The 16900-nt window shown below is 39.9% G+C and overlaps 1 protein-coding gene and 1 long non-coding RNA gene across 18 annotated transcripts in view; one reads left to right on the forward strand and one right to left on the reverse strand.

Moving 5' to 3' along the window:
* Nucleotides 1–5476, forward strand: part of CPA6 (carboxypeptidase A6) — a 296877-nt gene extending 291401 nt beyond the window's left edge. For 3 of the 4 annotated variants that reach the window (XM_086336657.1, XM_086336654.1, XM_086336653.1), the window contains 2 exons: nt 1407–1491; nt 4954–5476. In XM_086336657.1, coding sequence (XP_086192783.1) covers nt 1407–1491; nt 4954–5141 — 273 coding nt within the window. In that variant the 3' untranslated portion in view covers nt 5142–5476. The remainder of the gene's footprint in view (nt 1–1406; nt 1492–4953) is intronic. The other variant, XM_086336656.1, reaches the window with a different exon arrangement.
* Nucleotides 1–16900, reverse strand: part of LOC147359396 (uncharacterized) — a 414201-nt gene that overhangs the window by 385448 nt on the left and 11853 nt on the right. Inside the window, exons 2-3 of one of the 14 annotated variants that reach the window (XR_015140775.1) lie at nt 5744–5812; nt 3149–3234 (exon numbers count right to left, since the gene is read on the reverse strand). The exons of the other annotated variants lie outside the window; for them this stretch is intronic. This is a non-coding gene — a long non-coding RNA (uncharacterized LOC147359396). The remainder of the gene's footprint in view (nt 1–3148; nt 3235–5743; nt 5813–16900) is intronic. 14 annotated transcript variants of the gene reach the window in all.

The raw sequence follows: 16900 nt of genomic DNA on the forward strand, positions 1-16900 counted from the left end.
CTCATTATGGTGTTTACATTCCTATTCTGTTGGCTCCCACGCACAGAATGTCATCATCAGGAAGATCAATAATAAATGTTTGTCAGGTCCTACTGCCTGGTCCCTAAATAGCCCTGTGTAGCGTTTGCTGCAAATGCTGCTCTCTGCATCCCAGAGGTAAGCGAGAACAGCAGGCTGAAGCCGGGCCCAACATACAACACCACGTGGCCCAGAGTGCTTCAGTGTGCTGCATTCAATTATTCACAGGCAAGTGGAAATGGGAGAGTCATATACCAGTCTCAGCATACTTCTTTTCCCCTCACTGGTCACTCAATATGTCTCTAACTCCTTGTTGAAACTAGTCCTTTCACACCATTTGAAAATGTTTTCACAGGGTAGTCTTTATCATTTGAGTTCATCTTAGGCTATTCACCTTTAGGTATTTTGATGGCATTTATTTTTCCTGCTTTTTGGCATAGGTAGGAAGTTCCACCTTAGAATTTCTACATCTTAGCCACACCTGGCTGAGCTCTGCCAGAGGAGTGTGTAACCTTAGAAGTCAGGAAGCATTCTGAAAGTGTTTCCATTCCCACGAAGGATAAACACACAGAACAAGAGCAGTCACTGAATTAAAGGGTTTGGGAACTGATTCAAATGGGTTTTAACTACCTTGAACCTAGCCACTGAAGTATGTACTTAAGGACTGATAAGATTATCTTGATGCTCTTGCAGATCTATGCTTATTCAACATACATGCAAGAAATAGTGATTAAGGGGACTTCCCTCATGGCCCAGCGGCAAAGACTCCATGCTTTCCCTGCAGGGGGCGCAGGTTCCATCCCTGGTCAGGGAACTAAGATCTCTCATGCTGTGTGGCTAAAAAAAAAAATTTTAATTAAAATAATCTGTTTTTTTTAATTTCTCTTAAAAATAGTGATTAAGCATCTGTTATATACAACCATGTTGCTAAATGGTGTGTATGTAGCTATGAGTAAGACTGACATGAGCTCTGCCCTGTCGAGCATTTTGTAATTTATAGAAATGCTGTCTCTGAACTAGTTCGAAATAAAGAGGGCAGAACACTAAATCAGTCTCGGAAGATGTCTTTATTTCAACCCAACCATTCTGTGCAGTGTAACCCCAGTCTGACCACTGAACCTTGATGAGCCTTCCTTTCCTTGTCTATATGGAAATATTACTGATCACTGGCTCACTGTAGAAATTAAGGGAAATAGTGTGCTCTAAAACATATTGCAAAATGCAATATGCAACAAAGAATAACAATATTACTATTAAATACAGCTATTCATCAGTGTGCCCAGAGTTCTCTAAATTGAGTACTGATAATGCTCAGACAACATGTCGGTGTTTCTAAAGGTTTCAATGCAGTGATGTATGTGATATAATTTCTCCATTTAAATTAATAGGAATCTGCAGCTTATAAGGCTGTGAATGCACTTCGGTCAGTTCATGGGGTACAGTACCGATACGGGCCTGCCTCCAGCACATTGTGTAAGTTTCCTTTGGATGCTGTGTTGGAATCATCTCTTGAAACAATATCCTGTGTAATGACTTCCCTTTAAAAAAAAGAGAGAGAGAAAATACGTTCCCTACTCCCCAAAATGAAATTTTTGACTACCAAATTAGCCAAGGAAGACAGAAGTTTATGTCTGACTAGTTTTACGCTGCTTGATAGAAATGACTGTCCCAATTCAAATAAATCCTACACAGAGAATATGCTAAGCACATAATAAAGACTACAGAGTTGAACTGAGATCTCATGACAGTACAAAGTACCCAAATGGGCTCCTTAAGCAGGTGTAACTCCTGTGAAATGGTAATGGGCCTTGAGAAGAAAATGAAGTAATGTTTCAGCTCTGAAAGAGCTTCCTTTTTATCCCTTTCCTTCACCATTCTTGTTATGACATTCTGTTTCTTACATAACACCGTCAACTGAATTTCTTCTTGAACGGTAATTAAAATATCTATTTCATGTGAAATAAAGAGTAACAAGTTCTTTCCAGTGTATGGACATAACTTGGACATATATAGAACCAGGAGACATGGATTCTAGTCTTAATTCTGCCACTAGTTAGATGGAATCCTGACAAAGACGATAATCCTGGGCTTCAGTTTGCACGACTGATGCATGAGGAATGGGACTAGGTCCTTTCCCATAGTCTTTCAAACTCTGCAATTCATTAACAGACTTCTCTGGTGACCCAGTGGTTAAAAATCTGCCTGCCGATGCCAGGGACACAGGTTTAATCCAGGAAGATCCCAAATGCCTTGGGCCAACTAGGCCAAGTGTCCCAACCACTGAAGCCTGAGCACCTAGTGCCTGGGAGCCACGAGAGATGCCACCACAATGAGAGGTCCACACACCACAGGAGAAGACCCCACTCTCCACAACTAGAGAGCCCATGTACAAAGACCCAGTGTAGCCGAAAATAAATTTAAAAGTAAAATTCATTGACTATATGATTTAGAAAATCTAGTGAGAAACCATATATTCCTGAATATCTAGTATCATTCTAGAAGCTCACCATGATCATATAGTGGATCATATAATGTACATTATATGTGGGTGTACAGACATTGACATTCAATTATACTTTTCAATGAGCTAGCAGATTTCTCAATTTCTTTAATTTATCCATTATAACCAATTTATCCATTTCTAACCAATCACTTCTTCAGCCTTCAGAAGAAATGCTTGACTTGTTAATTAACATTGTTTATAAGTTTATCCTGGTAATGGTGATATCTTAAGTATCAGAAATAATTTTTTTTAAGTTAATGATCATTGGTCTATTGCTGACCTTTCTATAACTGTCTTTTAAAAGAGCCACTTTGAAAGGGGAAATATAGTATTTTTAACATTTTTAACATTTTTAACATTACCAGTTAATGCCAATACAATATATATTAACAATCTAAAAACATTAATTTTTAAAAAGCCTTACTCACAGTTCACCTTTCAGCTTGGTATTAAGACAGTCATAGTGTTATATTTACTGAGAGCAACCTGTTACCATAGAAATGAGGCTGTCATATCGCCATGATGTAAGGGTTGGCAAATATTGTCTCTGACTTCGGCTACTATGGCTACTATTTGCAGTTCCAGTGACTGACTCTAACCCAGAGGGACAAGGAAGCCGCAGCCTACCTTCTGGCCCCAACTGAAGCAAAGGGGTCCTTGGAAACAGCAGAGTCATTTGATTGTCATCGTCATGTAATTCTGTCTAACTTGTCCTAGCAAAAATGGCATCAAAAAGTGGTATCATTTGAGAGGCAAAATTTTAAAATAATGGTGTTATGTTAGGCTGGATCATATAAACTTCAGGAAGAAGTATATAAAGATTCTTCTATGAAAATTTATTCATTTATGAGTTAATTACTAAAAACATGTTATGCTAAAAACTGCATACTAGGCACTTTGGGGTTAAAGGTACTAAACAGTAACACCAAATGCATCCTGATTGCTTTAATTTTCAAAACAACTCTATGCAGGAGGTACTATGATCCCTTTTTCAAAAGGAAGACTGAGGCACAGAGAATCCCAGAAGGTGCTGGGATTGGACACAGTACAAGCCCACAGTGTGGGCTTTCAGTTCTGTGCCGGAAAGCTGGAGTGTGTAAGGTCACAGAAGCCAGAAGGAGAGAGTTGCCAGAATGGACTATCAGCTAGGTTAAATGCTGCTGAGAGGCTAAAAGTGTGATCTGAGCAAGGAAAAAACAAAAAAAGGAGATTAGGCCCGCTGTCAGAGGTGACCTTCAAGAACAAAGGCTTCATAGTCTGGTAGAGGCAAGAACCAGATTGAAAGTGGTTGAGGATGTAGACGCAACATATATAGATTATCTTTTGAGAGCTAAACAAAAGAAAGAAGAAAAAGAAGATAATATATCATAGGGATCTTGAGAAGGAAGTGCTCTAAGGAAGTAGGGCTGGGACAGTTTGGTCAATGAGGATGCAAGAGAAGGGGTGGTCTATTAGCAAAACAAGGTCCTGGAGAAGGGACCCTCTCACTACCAGAGAAGGCAACAAAAAATAGTATTAGACAATGTCACGTGTAAAAGACAGCAGCATTTCTTCCTGAGCTAGGATAAAGGTGAAGAGTGGGATGGAAGCAGAGGAGGTGCTGAGTTAACTACCGATGATGAGAGTGGAAACAGTGATAAAGTAAGGGGCGGGGCCAGAAGAGAATGACGAAGGGTCTGTAAGTGAAGGTCTAGAAAAAGGCACCTATAATACCACTGGTAATGGAGAAAAACTTCAGAATGAATGAATTTACAACAACAGATTTTCTCCATCTCCCTATTGAGATCGAAAATGGAAAAACTGGACTTCGGAATTGAGAATTAGTAAATCAAAAGCAGAAAAGGGCTAGAAAAGAAGGGTCTAGTGAGAAATTTAGTGGTGTAATTCATAGTCAGCTAGAGAGTTCAATGAAATTCTAAGAAGCCTGTGGGCAGTCTTAGAAACTGCAATAAGTAAAGGCAAAGAACAAGTTCATCAGGAGTGAAAAACAGGGGATATAGAAGAAATGAGGTTTTCTGAGATCACAATTTCAATATTCTAGACCTTGGAAGAGAAGAAAAAAGCCCACAATATGGGTATGTTTCTTGGTGAATGAAGTGAGGGTGGAGAGAAATGATATTGAAATTGAAGCTGAGAAATTGAGGTCATTGTACTGGAAAAGCATTGCTGCATAGACTAGATCCTCCAAGAGCAAAGTTTTCATAAATGTCAGAGGCAAGAACCAGACTGAAAGTGGCTAGGATGATTTATGATGGTAGCAGGTATGATTTATAAGTTCCATGAGCTCAATGTTAAGGAACTCTGGTTAAATTGCTCCTGTTGAAAGGGTATTTAAGTGGAAAGATTTAGTATAGCTTAGTAAGCAAGTACTATATATACATTTTGAAAATTACATACTCTAGTGAAGTTGACATTTTTTTTTTAACTTTTAGATGTGAGTTCTGGTAGCTCAATGGATTGGGCCTACAAAAATGGAATACCCTACACGTTTGCTTTTGAACTACGTGACACTGGGCATTTTGGCTTTTTACTCCCAGAGACACTCATCAAACCCACCTGTACAGAGACCATGCTGGCTGTGAAGAACATCACAATGCACCTACTAAAGAAGTGCCCCTGAGCCACCCCAAGGGGCAGGTCAACCACCAGAAAGAGCCGATTCTGTGCAAGATTCATGTGAAAGTGGGTGGATATTGTTACAGAGAAGGGCAACTGCTGAGAGGGAACCTAACTGTGGACTTTAAAATCTTCTCATGCAATCCCATTCTCTGTGGCAATTTAAAAAAATGGTTAAAATATATATATATAGCCTACTTTGTTGTAAGAGAAGACATCCATTTTCTATCCATTTACAGTCTTATTTGTTTAAGTGGGGAGGGGATGTTTTCTGATTTGTCTCAAGAAATGTACAAATTGGGGATTCTACTTCAATAAATCTCATGTTCTCAATTAAAATCTAGGCTACTAATCATGTTTTATCACTTGGTTCTCATGTAAAATGAAAATTTTAGAATGGAAAGAAATATATTTCTTAATATCATAAATATACAGGCTAATAAGACCTCAGATTATTCATATCACCTGCTGGCATTAGTGCACCAAACACCTATAAAGATGTAGCAAGGAAGGGCAGTTATGTTCAGACTTTAAGAATTCCACTTAAAAAAAAATAGAGTAAACATTAATTGAGGAGCCACACAGTGTTAAGAGCTTTACACTTACTAGCAATCTCACCAATTCCTCAAATACTATTGGGTTTCCCTGGTGGCTCAGAATCTGCAGTCCCAGCTCCTGCAATGCAGAAGACCTGGGTTTGATCCCTGGGTCAGGAATATCCCCTGGAGAAGGGAATGGCTACCCATTCTAGTACTCTTGCCTGGAGAATTTCATGGACGAGGAGCCCAGCAGGCTACAGTCCATGGGGTCACAAAGAGACAGACAGAGTGAGTGACCTTTCACTTTCAGACACGACTGTCATTCCCATTTTTCAATTGAGGAAATTGTGGTTTAAAAGGATGATATCAAGCAGGGGGTGGGATAGGGTAGATTGGGTAATTGGGATTGGCATATATACCCTGCTGCTGCTGCTGCTAAGTCACTTCAGTCGTATCTGACTCTGTGTGACCCCCATAGACAGCAGCCCACCAGGCTCCCTTGTCTCTGGGATTCTCCAGGCAAAAACACTGGAGTGGGTTGCCATTTCCATCTCCAATATATACCCTACTATATATAAAATAGGTAACTAATAGCATTGATGACTGTATAGCACAGGGAACTCTACTCAGTGCTGTGTTGACCTAAATAGGAAGGAAATCCAAAAAAGAGGAGATATTAATATATGTATATGTGTGGCTGATTCACTTTGCTACACAGCAGAAACTAACACAACTTTGGAAAGCAACTGTTACAAAAAATTTTTTTAATGTTTTTTAAAAAGGTGATATAGATTCCCATTTTTAAGAATATGATAGGATAAGTATCTGTACTGGTGGAAATAACTCAAGCTTCTAGACAATATGTAATTTTTAAAAATCATATTTAAAACATCAGATCAAGAAGTACAGAAACCTCAGGGCAGGCTTTGAGTGAAGACAGGATCCTAGAAAGGTAAGGGGTCCACTGAGAACATCTGTCAGATCAGCTGAGTGCAGACTCTGATTTCCACAGCGTTTCAGAGAGTGGTCACAGAGAACAAAGCCCACCGTGAGTCCAGGGTGGGAAATCTAATAGCAGATTCTCCTCTGACCAAAATTCTGGAATTCCAAAGTGCTAATCCTTCAGTGTAAATAAATGCCCAAACTACCACCAATGGATCCCCAAGGCAAATTAATTATTTCAGATTCTGACAAAAGTAGAGAGGGGACAGACTGCCACTGAGCCCTCACCCAGGTTTGCAACCCCAATTCAGACTACCTAGATGGTCTGATAGGCCTCTAGCCAAGAGTTCAGTTCTGACTAATCCCAGACTGGTTATACATTCCAAGTATGTGATAGAAGCAAATCCTCTCAGAGGATTTAGCTGACCAAAACACATCATGAACACCAAGATAAAGGGATGAGCCTTAAAAGTTCCAGAGAGAAAAAGAAGTGATGGCAAAGAAACAAGGACCAGAGTGTCAGGAAACGTCTCAACAGCACCACAGATGCTGGATGATAGAAAAATGTCTTTAGACTTTTGAAGGAAAAATCTATTCTAAAAATCTGTAACACACCTTCCCTGACTGTCCAGTGGTTAAGACTGTGCTTCCACTGTAGGGGGTTGCAGATTCGATCCCTGGTTGGAGAACTAAGATCCCACATGCCGAGCAGAAAAAAAATCTATACCCAGCAAAACAATCAATGAAATGTCAGGCTAAAATATAGACATTTTCATATAACTGAAGTCCTAGTTATCTTTCTCTGAAAACTCCTGAAGGATATGCTCTACCAAAGTAAGGGTCTAAATGAAGATAAAAATGTAAAATCCTAGAAAATAGGAAATTCAACATAGGAGGAAAGAATGAAAAAAAATCTCTACAGTTGTGTGATTTGAACGTCCATGCCTTGTGCTTGGTTGCTTAATAAATATTTATATTTGGCTTTAAAAAATAAAAAAGAATAAACAAATCTCAAGATAAAGAATCTGAAAAAGGGACTTTTCTGGTGGCACAGTGGGTAAGAATCCACCTGCCAATGCAAGGGACACCAGTTCCATCCCTGGTCCAGGAAGATCCTACCATGGAGCAACTAAGCCCGTGCACCACAACGATTGAGCCTGCACGCTAGAGCCCCTGAGCCACAACTCCCGAAGCCCATGCACCTAGAACCCTGCTCCACAGCAAGAGAAACCGGCATACCCCACGGAGAACAGCCCCCACTCTGCACGACTAGAGAAAGCCCGTGCACAGCAACAGAGACCCAGCACAGCCAAAAACAAACAAACAAAATTATATAACACAACCTGAAAAATACATAAACGTATAACTGAATCACTTTGGTGTACATCTGAAACTAACATAACATTGTAAATAAATTATACCTCAGTTTAAAAATAAATAAAATTATTATTTGCCTCTCCATTTAAAAAAAAAATCAAGATAATGGTGAAGGGAAACTTTCCAGCAACAGCATGTGCCAGCCTTAGAGAATGATTAACTTGGCATAAGGGAAGGAAAACTAAAGACTTCAGAGGAAGTTTTCCAAGATATATATGAAACAGAACACTTAAACATGCTCAGAGGCAATTTTCACTTATATCCAAAAATTCAGGGATGAGTTAGTAATAAAAGCACAGAAACCAAGCTAACCAAAAACAAGCAGCAATTGAGAAGAAATATAATCATATACAGTCAGCAAAAACAAGACCAGGAGCTGACTGTGGCTCAGATCATGAACTCCTTATTGCCAAATTCTGACTTAAATTGAGGAAAGTATGGAAAACCACTTGACTGTTCAGGTATGACCTAAATCAAACCCCTTATGATTATACACTGGAAGTGAGAAATAGATTTAAGGGACTAGATCTGATAGACAAGAGTGCCTGGTGAACTATGAACAGAGGTTCGTGACACTGTACAGGAGACAGGGATCAAGACCATCCCCATGGAAAGGAAATGCAAAAAAAGCAAAATGGCTGTCTGAGGAGGCCTTACAAATAGCTGTGAAAAGAAGAGAAGCCAAAAAAAAGGAGAAAAGGAAAGTTATTCTTATCTGAATGCAGAGTTCCAAAGACTAGCAAGGAGAGATTAAAAAAAACAGCCTTCCTCAATGAACAATGCAAAGAAATAGAGGAAAACAACAGAATGGGAAAGACTAGAGATCTCTTCAGGAAAATTAGAGATTCCAAGGGAACATTTCATGCAAAGATGGGCTTGATAAAGGACAGAAATGGTATGGACCTAACAGAAGCAGAAGATATTAAAAAGAGGTGGCCAGAACACACACAACTGTGCAAAAAAGATCTTCACGACCCAGATAATCACAATGATGTGATCACTGACCTAGAGCCAGACATCCTGGAATGTGAAGTCAAGTGGGCCTTAGAAAGCATCACTACAAACAAAGCTAGTGGAGGCGATGGAATTCCAGTGGAGCTATTCCAAATCCTGAAAGATGATGCTGTGAAAGTGTTGCACTCCATAGGCCAGCAAATTTGGAAAACTCAGCAGTGGCCACAGGACTGGAAAAGGGTTGTCATTCCAATCCCAAAGAAAGACAATGCCAAAGAATGTTTGAACTACTGCACAATTGCACTCATCTCACATGCTAGAAAAGTAATGCTCAAAATTCTCCAAGCCAGGCTTCAGCAATACATGAAACATGAACTTCCAGATGTTCAAGCTGGTTTTAGAAAAGGCAGAGGAACCAGACATCAAATTGCCAACATCCGCTGGATCATGGAAAAAGCAAGAGAATTCCAGAAAAACATCTATTTCTGCTTTATTGACTATGCCAAAGCCTTTGACTTTGTGGATCACAATAAACTGTGGAAAATTCTGAAAGAGATGGGAATACCAGACCACCTGATCTGCCTCTTGAGAAATCTGTATGCAGGTCAGGAAGCAACAGTTAGAACTGGACATGGAACAACAGACTGGTTGCAAATAGGAAAAGGAGTACGTCAAGGCAGTATATTGTCACCCTGCTTATTTAACTTAAATGCAGAGTACATCATGAGAAATGCTGGGCTGGAAGAAGCACTAGCTGGAATCAAGATTGCCGGGAGAAATATCAATAACCTCAGATATGCAGATGATACCACCCTTATGGCAGAAAATGAAGAGGAACTAAAAAGCCTCTTGATAAAAGTGAAAGAGGAGAGTGAAAAAGTTGGCTTAAAGCTCAACATTCAGAAAACAAAGATCATGGCATCTGGTCCCATCAGTATAGTTCAGTTCACTTCAGTTGCTCAGTCGTGTCCAACTCTTTGCGACCCCATGAATCATAGCACACCAGGCCTCCCTGTCCATCACCAACTCCCAGAGTTCACTCAGACTCACATCCATCAAGTCAGTGATGCCATCCAGCTATCTTATTCTCTGTCATCCCCTTCTCCTACTGCCCCCAATCACTCCCAGCATCAAAGTCTTTTCCAATGAGTCAACTCTTCACATGAGGTGACCAAAGTACTGGAGTTTCAGCTTTAGCATCATTCCTTCCAAAGAAATCCCAGGGCTGATCTCCTTCAGGATGGACTGGTTGGATCTCCTTGCAGTCCAAGGGAATCTCAAGAGTCTTCTCCAACACCACAGTTCAAAAGCATCAATTCTTCGGCGCTCAGCCTTCTTCACAGTCCAACTCTCACATCCATACATGACCACTGGGAAAACCATAGCCTTGACTAGACGGACCTTTGTTGGCAAAGTAATGTCTCTGCTTTTGAATATGCTATCTAGGTTGGTCATAACTTTTCTTCCAAGGAGTAAGCGTCTTTTTAATTTCATGGCTACAATCACCATCTGCAGGGATTTTGGAGCCCCCCAAAAAATAAAGTCTGACACTGTTTCCACTGTTTCCCCATCTATTTCCCATGAAGTGATGGGACCAGATAGATTAGTTTTCTGTGATTATGGCAGACACACTGAAACCATAATCACAGAAAACAAGTCAATCTGGTCCCATCACTTCATGGCAAATAGATGGAGAAACAGTGGAAACAGTGTCAGACTTTATTTTTTTGGTCTCCAAAATCACTGCAGATGGTGACTGCAGCCATGAAATTAAAAGACGCTTACTCCTTGGAAGGCAAATTATGACCAACCCAGATAGCATATTGAAAAGCAGAGATATTACTTTGCCAAAAAAGGTCTGTCTAGTCAAAGCTATGGTTTTTCCAGTGGTCATGTATGGATGTGAGAGTTGGACTGTGAAGAAAGCTGAATGCCAAATAATTGATGCTTTTGAACTGTGGTGTTGGAGAAGACTCATGAGAGTCCCCTGAACTTCAAGGAGATCCTACCAGTCCATCCTAAAGGAGATCAGTCCTGGGTGTTCATTGGAAGGACTGATGCTGAGGCTGAGATTCCAATACTTTGGCCACCTCATGCGAAGAGTTGACTCATTGGAAAAGGCCCTGATGCTGGGAGGGATTGGGGGCAGGAGAAGAAGGGGACGACAGAGGATGAGATGGCTGGATGGCATCACCAACTCAATGGACATGGGTTTGGGTAGACTCAGGGAGTTGGTGATAGAGAGGGAGGCCTGGCATGCTGCGATTCGTGGGGTCGCAACGAGTCGGACATGACTGAGCAACTGAACTGAACTGTGTCACTTAGCTATAAATAATACCTATATCATTAAAATGTCAGCTCTAAATACTGATTTAACCAAAAACTGATATAAATATATGAGAAGGATAGAAAGAGGTGAATGTATATGAGAGGAGGGTGTACAGAGTTAAATCTTTGTCTGCTGTAATAGGTCAATAGACAAGATCTAAAACCAAACAAAAAAATTTTTAAAAATCAGTATTCATATATTATTTAGAAATAATAAAGTAAGTTCTAGAAGGCAATTTTAATGATTAAGAATTATTGGACTAATAACAGAGAACTGGAAATAAGGAGGATGGAGCAGGGTATTGCTGTTTTTGATATAAGCCTTGTTATGTTAGGGCTTCCCTGGTAGCTCAGACAGTAAAGAATCTGACTGCAACGCAGGAGACACGGTTTGAACCCTGGGTCGGGAAGAACTCCTGGAGAAGGGAATGGCTACCCACTCCAGTATTCTTGCGTAGGAAATCCCATGGATAAAGGACCCTGGAAGGCTACAGTCCACGGGGTCGCGAAGAGTCAGACATGACTGAGCAACTAACATTTTCACTTTTCACTTGTCATATTATTTGACTCTTTTTAATTATGAAAAATATCATGAAGTATATCCCTTTTAAAAGGAAGATTTAAAAAAAATTTTTTGTATTATATTGGAGTATAACCAATTAACAATGCTGTGATAGTTAGGAAGAGTATTTTTTTTAAAAAACAAACTCTCAAACTACTCACCTTCCTGTCTGTTGATGTTTGTAAAATAGACATTATTTCAATAAAAAATAATCAAAATTTAATTTAATATTAAATAAGGTTATCCGTTGAATGCCTGGCATAGAACCTAGACTATAGTAGAAAAACAGGAAATAGTAGCTTTATCTATGTTTTACAAAACTGATTTATCTTTTTTATCTTATAGTCCCAGTTATATATTGTAGAAATGAATCTCAGGCAGGTTTGGGGCTCAGTCCTGCTAAAGATGATTGCACCTGGGAATTTAAACTTCAACTCATTCCTTCTGGCAGTAAATGTTCAGAAATCATGTATGTTTGGGGGTTAGTTTATACTATTTACTTCTACCCAGAGAATAGGCAAAAGCCAAAGTGCAAAGAATCTGTCTGCAATGCAGAAGACCGGGGTTTGATCCCTGGGTCAGGAAGATCCTCTGGAGAAGGGAATGGCAACACACTCCAATATTCTTGCCTGGAGAATTCCATAGACATAGGAGCCTGGCGGTCTACAGTCCATGGGATTGCAGAGCTGGACACAACTGAGAGAATAACGCTTTCACACACACAAAGTGTCCAGACGCAACCAGGAGACCCTAAGTCATAAAGACCCAAGAATGCAAAGGGGCTGCTTCTCAAAGGATCTGGCAAAGATGCACACCATCACCTGGAGGCCTCTGGCGGCCTTCATGGACCCTTATCCTTTCAACTGGGAATCTGCTGTGTTGCCCTTGTTCTGCTGGCTGCCTGTGTCTAGATCCAGATGCTTTGCCTACTGATACCTTTCCAAACTTTATCACCCCTATGACAACCAACCACAGTCAACTCTTGAATATTCAGGGAGAAAAAAAGAATTTACAGATAATCCCCCAAATTCATTTTTCATTGTATTTTAAATTTCTAGGGACTTCCCTGGTGGTCCAGTGGCTAAGACTCCATGCTACCAAAGCAGAGGTCACAAGTTTGATCCCTCATCAGGGAATTAAATCCCACGTGTGGCAACTAAAACCCAGCACAGCCAAATAAATAATTTTTTTTAATTCTACTTTTTCTATATCCTCTGAAATAAGATCTGTTAGCAAGTTAATACCTAGAACTTAAATTTTTATTATTTATCCCTGCCCTTCATATAGCATAGGTGCTAAAGGTAATTTTTTCAAAGTCAAAACAAGGGTGACAGAAAATATAGAATCTGAATAATCCACAAACTAGCTGGGTATATAATTTGTTATCCACAAATAGATTCAAGATGAAATTTTGCCTTGATGAACCTCATGTAAATTCTTTTCAATGCTTATTCTCACATTTCAGGAGCACTATATATTTTACAGCTCAAGTTCTATAAGCGGGTATTTTAATATTTATAGGCTATTTTCATTTTTTAATCTTTTTAAACTGAGCTTTAAAATTCCGTACTGTTGGATAATTTACGTTCAAAGCATTTTGCTAGGTGCTGTGTGCGTGAGGAGGGTGTGCTGGAAACAAAAAGTGTTATAATTACATCTATACTTGCTTAGGAATGTAAATGGTTAACTTCAAATTAAAAAAATTTTTAATAGTTTAGCACCTGAATTTTAATAGTTTAGCAAGATACACACCCCCATCCTTCACTTTTGTTAATAATTTAACAAATCCTGGTTATGTTGGGTTGTTTTTACTCCCAAGAAATACTATAATAAAACACCACAAATTGGGTGGCTTAACAAACACAGAAATCTGTTGTGTCAGGGTTCTAAAAGGCTAAAGTCCAAAATCAAGGTGTCAGCAGGACTGTGCTCCCTCTGAAACCTGAAGGAGAATCCTCTCTGGCTCTTCCTTGTTTCTGGTGGGTTGCTAGAATCTTTAGTGTTCCTTACTTGCAGTACTTAACTTCAAACTCAGCTTCTTTCACATGGCCTTCTCCCCATGTGTCTCTGTCGTCATATGGCGGTCCTCTTATAAGGCCACCAGCCACTGGGGACCCACCCTCCTTCAGTATGATCTCAACTAGTTCTATCTGCAATGACCCCATTTCCAAACAAGGTCACAGCCCCAGGTACTAGGGGAGTTACAACTTCAAAGTATCTTTTCTGGGAGGAAGAGAAAACTCAACCCAGGACAGTGAACAAACATCCTGAGATACTGTTCACACACCCCAGAAGTGATGGATCTTGGGAGTTCCCTGGTGGCCTCATGGCTAGGAGTCCAGGGTTTCAGTGCTGTGGCCCAGGTTCAAACCCAAGTCTAGAAACTGGGTGGCATTGCCAAAAAAATTTTTTTAAAGGAAGTGGGTGAATCTTGCTTGAGCTTAATATTTTGTTCTCAAGGTTGCTGGGGAATAGATGCAAATAAGCATATTTTTAAGTCCTAACACTACCAATGAGGTTGTTTTTAGTAGACGATTAATGGAAATAGAACAATCCACTCTTCATAGTTTACTTTTTTAAAACACTAAAATTATAGTTCAAATGATGATTTACTTTTCCTAACATAGGAAGCTTGTTCATTTTAGGTAGGGTCACATATTACCTTAGCTCCCAATAATTATTAGGGGTTGCTGCATCATAAAAAGTATTTATAGCTAAGTTATACTAGATCAAATCTAATTGATTAAATCAGAATTCTGTGCAACATTAATTAAAGTATGCTGCAGATTAAGCAAAGTAATTACATGAGCGATTGCATTTAATGGAATATTTTTATGAATCAGAATATTGCATAATAAACCTGAAAACAGCTACACTGAATACCAAATATATTTCACAAAACAAATTGCACTGAGAACTGCAAAGACATCTGAACAAATGCGCATGAACCTAAAGGCGACTTGAAGTTCTTCTGAAGCAGGCTCCATTCTTCATTTCTACGCACTGCCAATCCCAACCGCCACCCCCCGCATATTTCCACAATGATCACTTTTAGGACCACTTCCTCTTTCCCCAGGAGAGGCACTACGGGAGTTTCTGCCATGGAGCATCAATGCCTATTCCACCAGCCCAGGCAAGGGGAGAGAACCATATCAGAAACACGAGATGTTATAGCATATAGACTCTGGAGTACTATTCACCTTATAATTTATGAGTTCAACTAACAGGAGAGCTTCCCACAAAACACTGAAACAGTGTGTTTGAATGTTTAAACTGTCTCACAAGTAAATGCTGCCCCAGTTGGCAAGATCTAAAAGATAACAAAGACACCCAGCCCCACCACCCCAAGAAAATGAGCCAACAGTTCAGGGCAAATGCTCTGGAAGAAATCATTTGCAACAACCAAAGGACTACTGTTAGGTTCAGTTATTGAATTTCTATTTCTGCAGTTATACTTCTGGCAGAAGCACAGATCTCTGCTACCCTAGGTAGAATTCTTCAGTAATGTAAAGCTGTATCCACTATTCTAAAGGAAGCTATCTGACATCTGCTCAGTAGAAATTGTGTTGCTGGATGTTTTCAGATCCAGCTGTCCTATCTCAAGCAACAGTGGTCTGAAATCTTGTGTAAGGTTTTCATTTGGTAGAGCAGCAGACATAAAGAGACACTTCAATGGCTTTGTGCCAGTGTCAAGGGAATTTCATAAAAGAATGAATATTTGAAGTAAGTGCCACTGCAGCACCTATCACCAACTATCAGGGGAGATCCTAAAGAGGTAGAACCGAGCTAAGCAGGAGTGTCCAAGAATCAATCAATCATTTAGAACAATAATAGTAACTCTGAGATACTATTAACTAAAGAATTCTATACTGGGAACTTGAAATCAATTTTTTTTTTACTGTCATAAATATGAACACTGGGCTTCCCTGGTGGCTCAGACAGTAAAAAATATCTGCCTGCAATGCAGGATGCCAAGGTTTCAATCCTTGGGTTAGGAAGATTCCTTGGAGAAGGTAATGGCAACTCACTCCAGTATTCTTGCCTGGAGAATTCCATGGACAGAGGAGCCTAGTGAGCTACAATCCAGAGGGTCACTAAGAGTTGGACACAACTGAAAGACTTTCAAATATGAACACTAGCCTTTATGTTTCCTTTACAATAACTTCAGTCTGTTCTTTTTTATCATCTTTAAGCTGCTTTTATATAGAAGACTTTGAGTCACAAACAACATTTCAACCACAGATCTTATAGCAATCTGCATATTTTGTTAGCCAATTAATCATTCCAAGTATACTACTACAAGTGTTTCTCTTATACCTGGATACAAATTTTCAGCATACCACTGTCTTTCCCTATCTATTCCCCTTCTTTTAAAGGCTAAAGAGAATTCTAGCTTCATGTGTCTTAGTCTCTTTTCTCTGCCTCCCTCCAACGTGCATTCTTCCCTAGCAGACCCTTCTTAAGTTTTTGCGATAGGGAACTGGGGGAAGAAGTGAAGAAAGCAGAAGAGGAGTGGGAGGCTCCTTTGACAGATGGGAACTTTCCCAGGGCCTTTGAGGGCAGGAGGCACAGGCAGCTGCAGTTCATAGGATAACGGATAGGAGAGTAAAGAAGGAATTCTAGAAATCATTTCTGGGGCTCTCCTGGTGGCTCAGTGGCTAAGAGTTCACTTTGCAATGCAAGGGACACTAGTTGGATCCCTGGTCCAGCAAGACCCCACATGCCGGGAGCAACTAAGCCTGTGGGCCACAATGACTGAGCCCACACACTTAGAGCCCATGCTCTGCAACGAGAAGCCACTACACTGAGAAACTAGCGCACAGCTAGAAAGTAGCCCCCACCCACCACAACTAGAGAATGCACATGCACAGCAACGAAGACCCAGTGCAGTCAAAAATAAAGAATTAAATACATACATTTATAAAAAAGAATCATTGCTGAAGATTATACATGGCTTTGTCTTGGTCAACAAGGACTTTGAAATTACTGGGCCTTATTCGTTTGAATATATAAATATACATTATTTGAAAATGAACCATTTGGATCCTAGTTAAAAACATT

Source organism: Bos grunniens, chromosome 14 (genome assembly GCF_055505025.1).
Source record: "Bos grunniens cultivar Pamir isolate PY7600 chromosome 14, Bosgru_T2T1.0, whole genome shotgun sequence".
Lineage (NCBI taxonomy): Eukaryota > Metazoa > Chordata > Mammalia > Artiodactyla > Bovidae > Bos > Bos grunniens.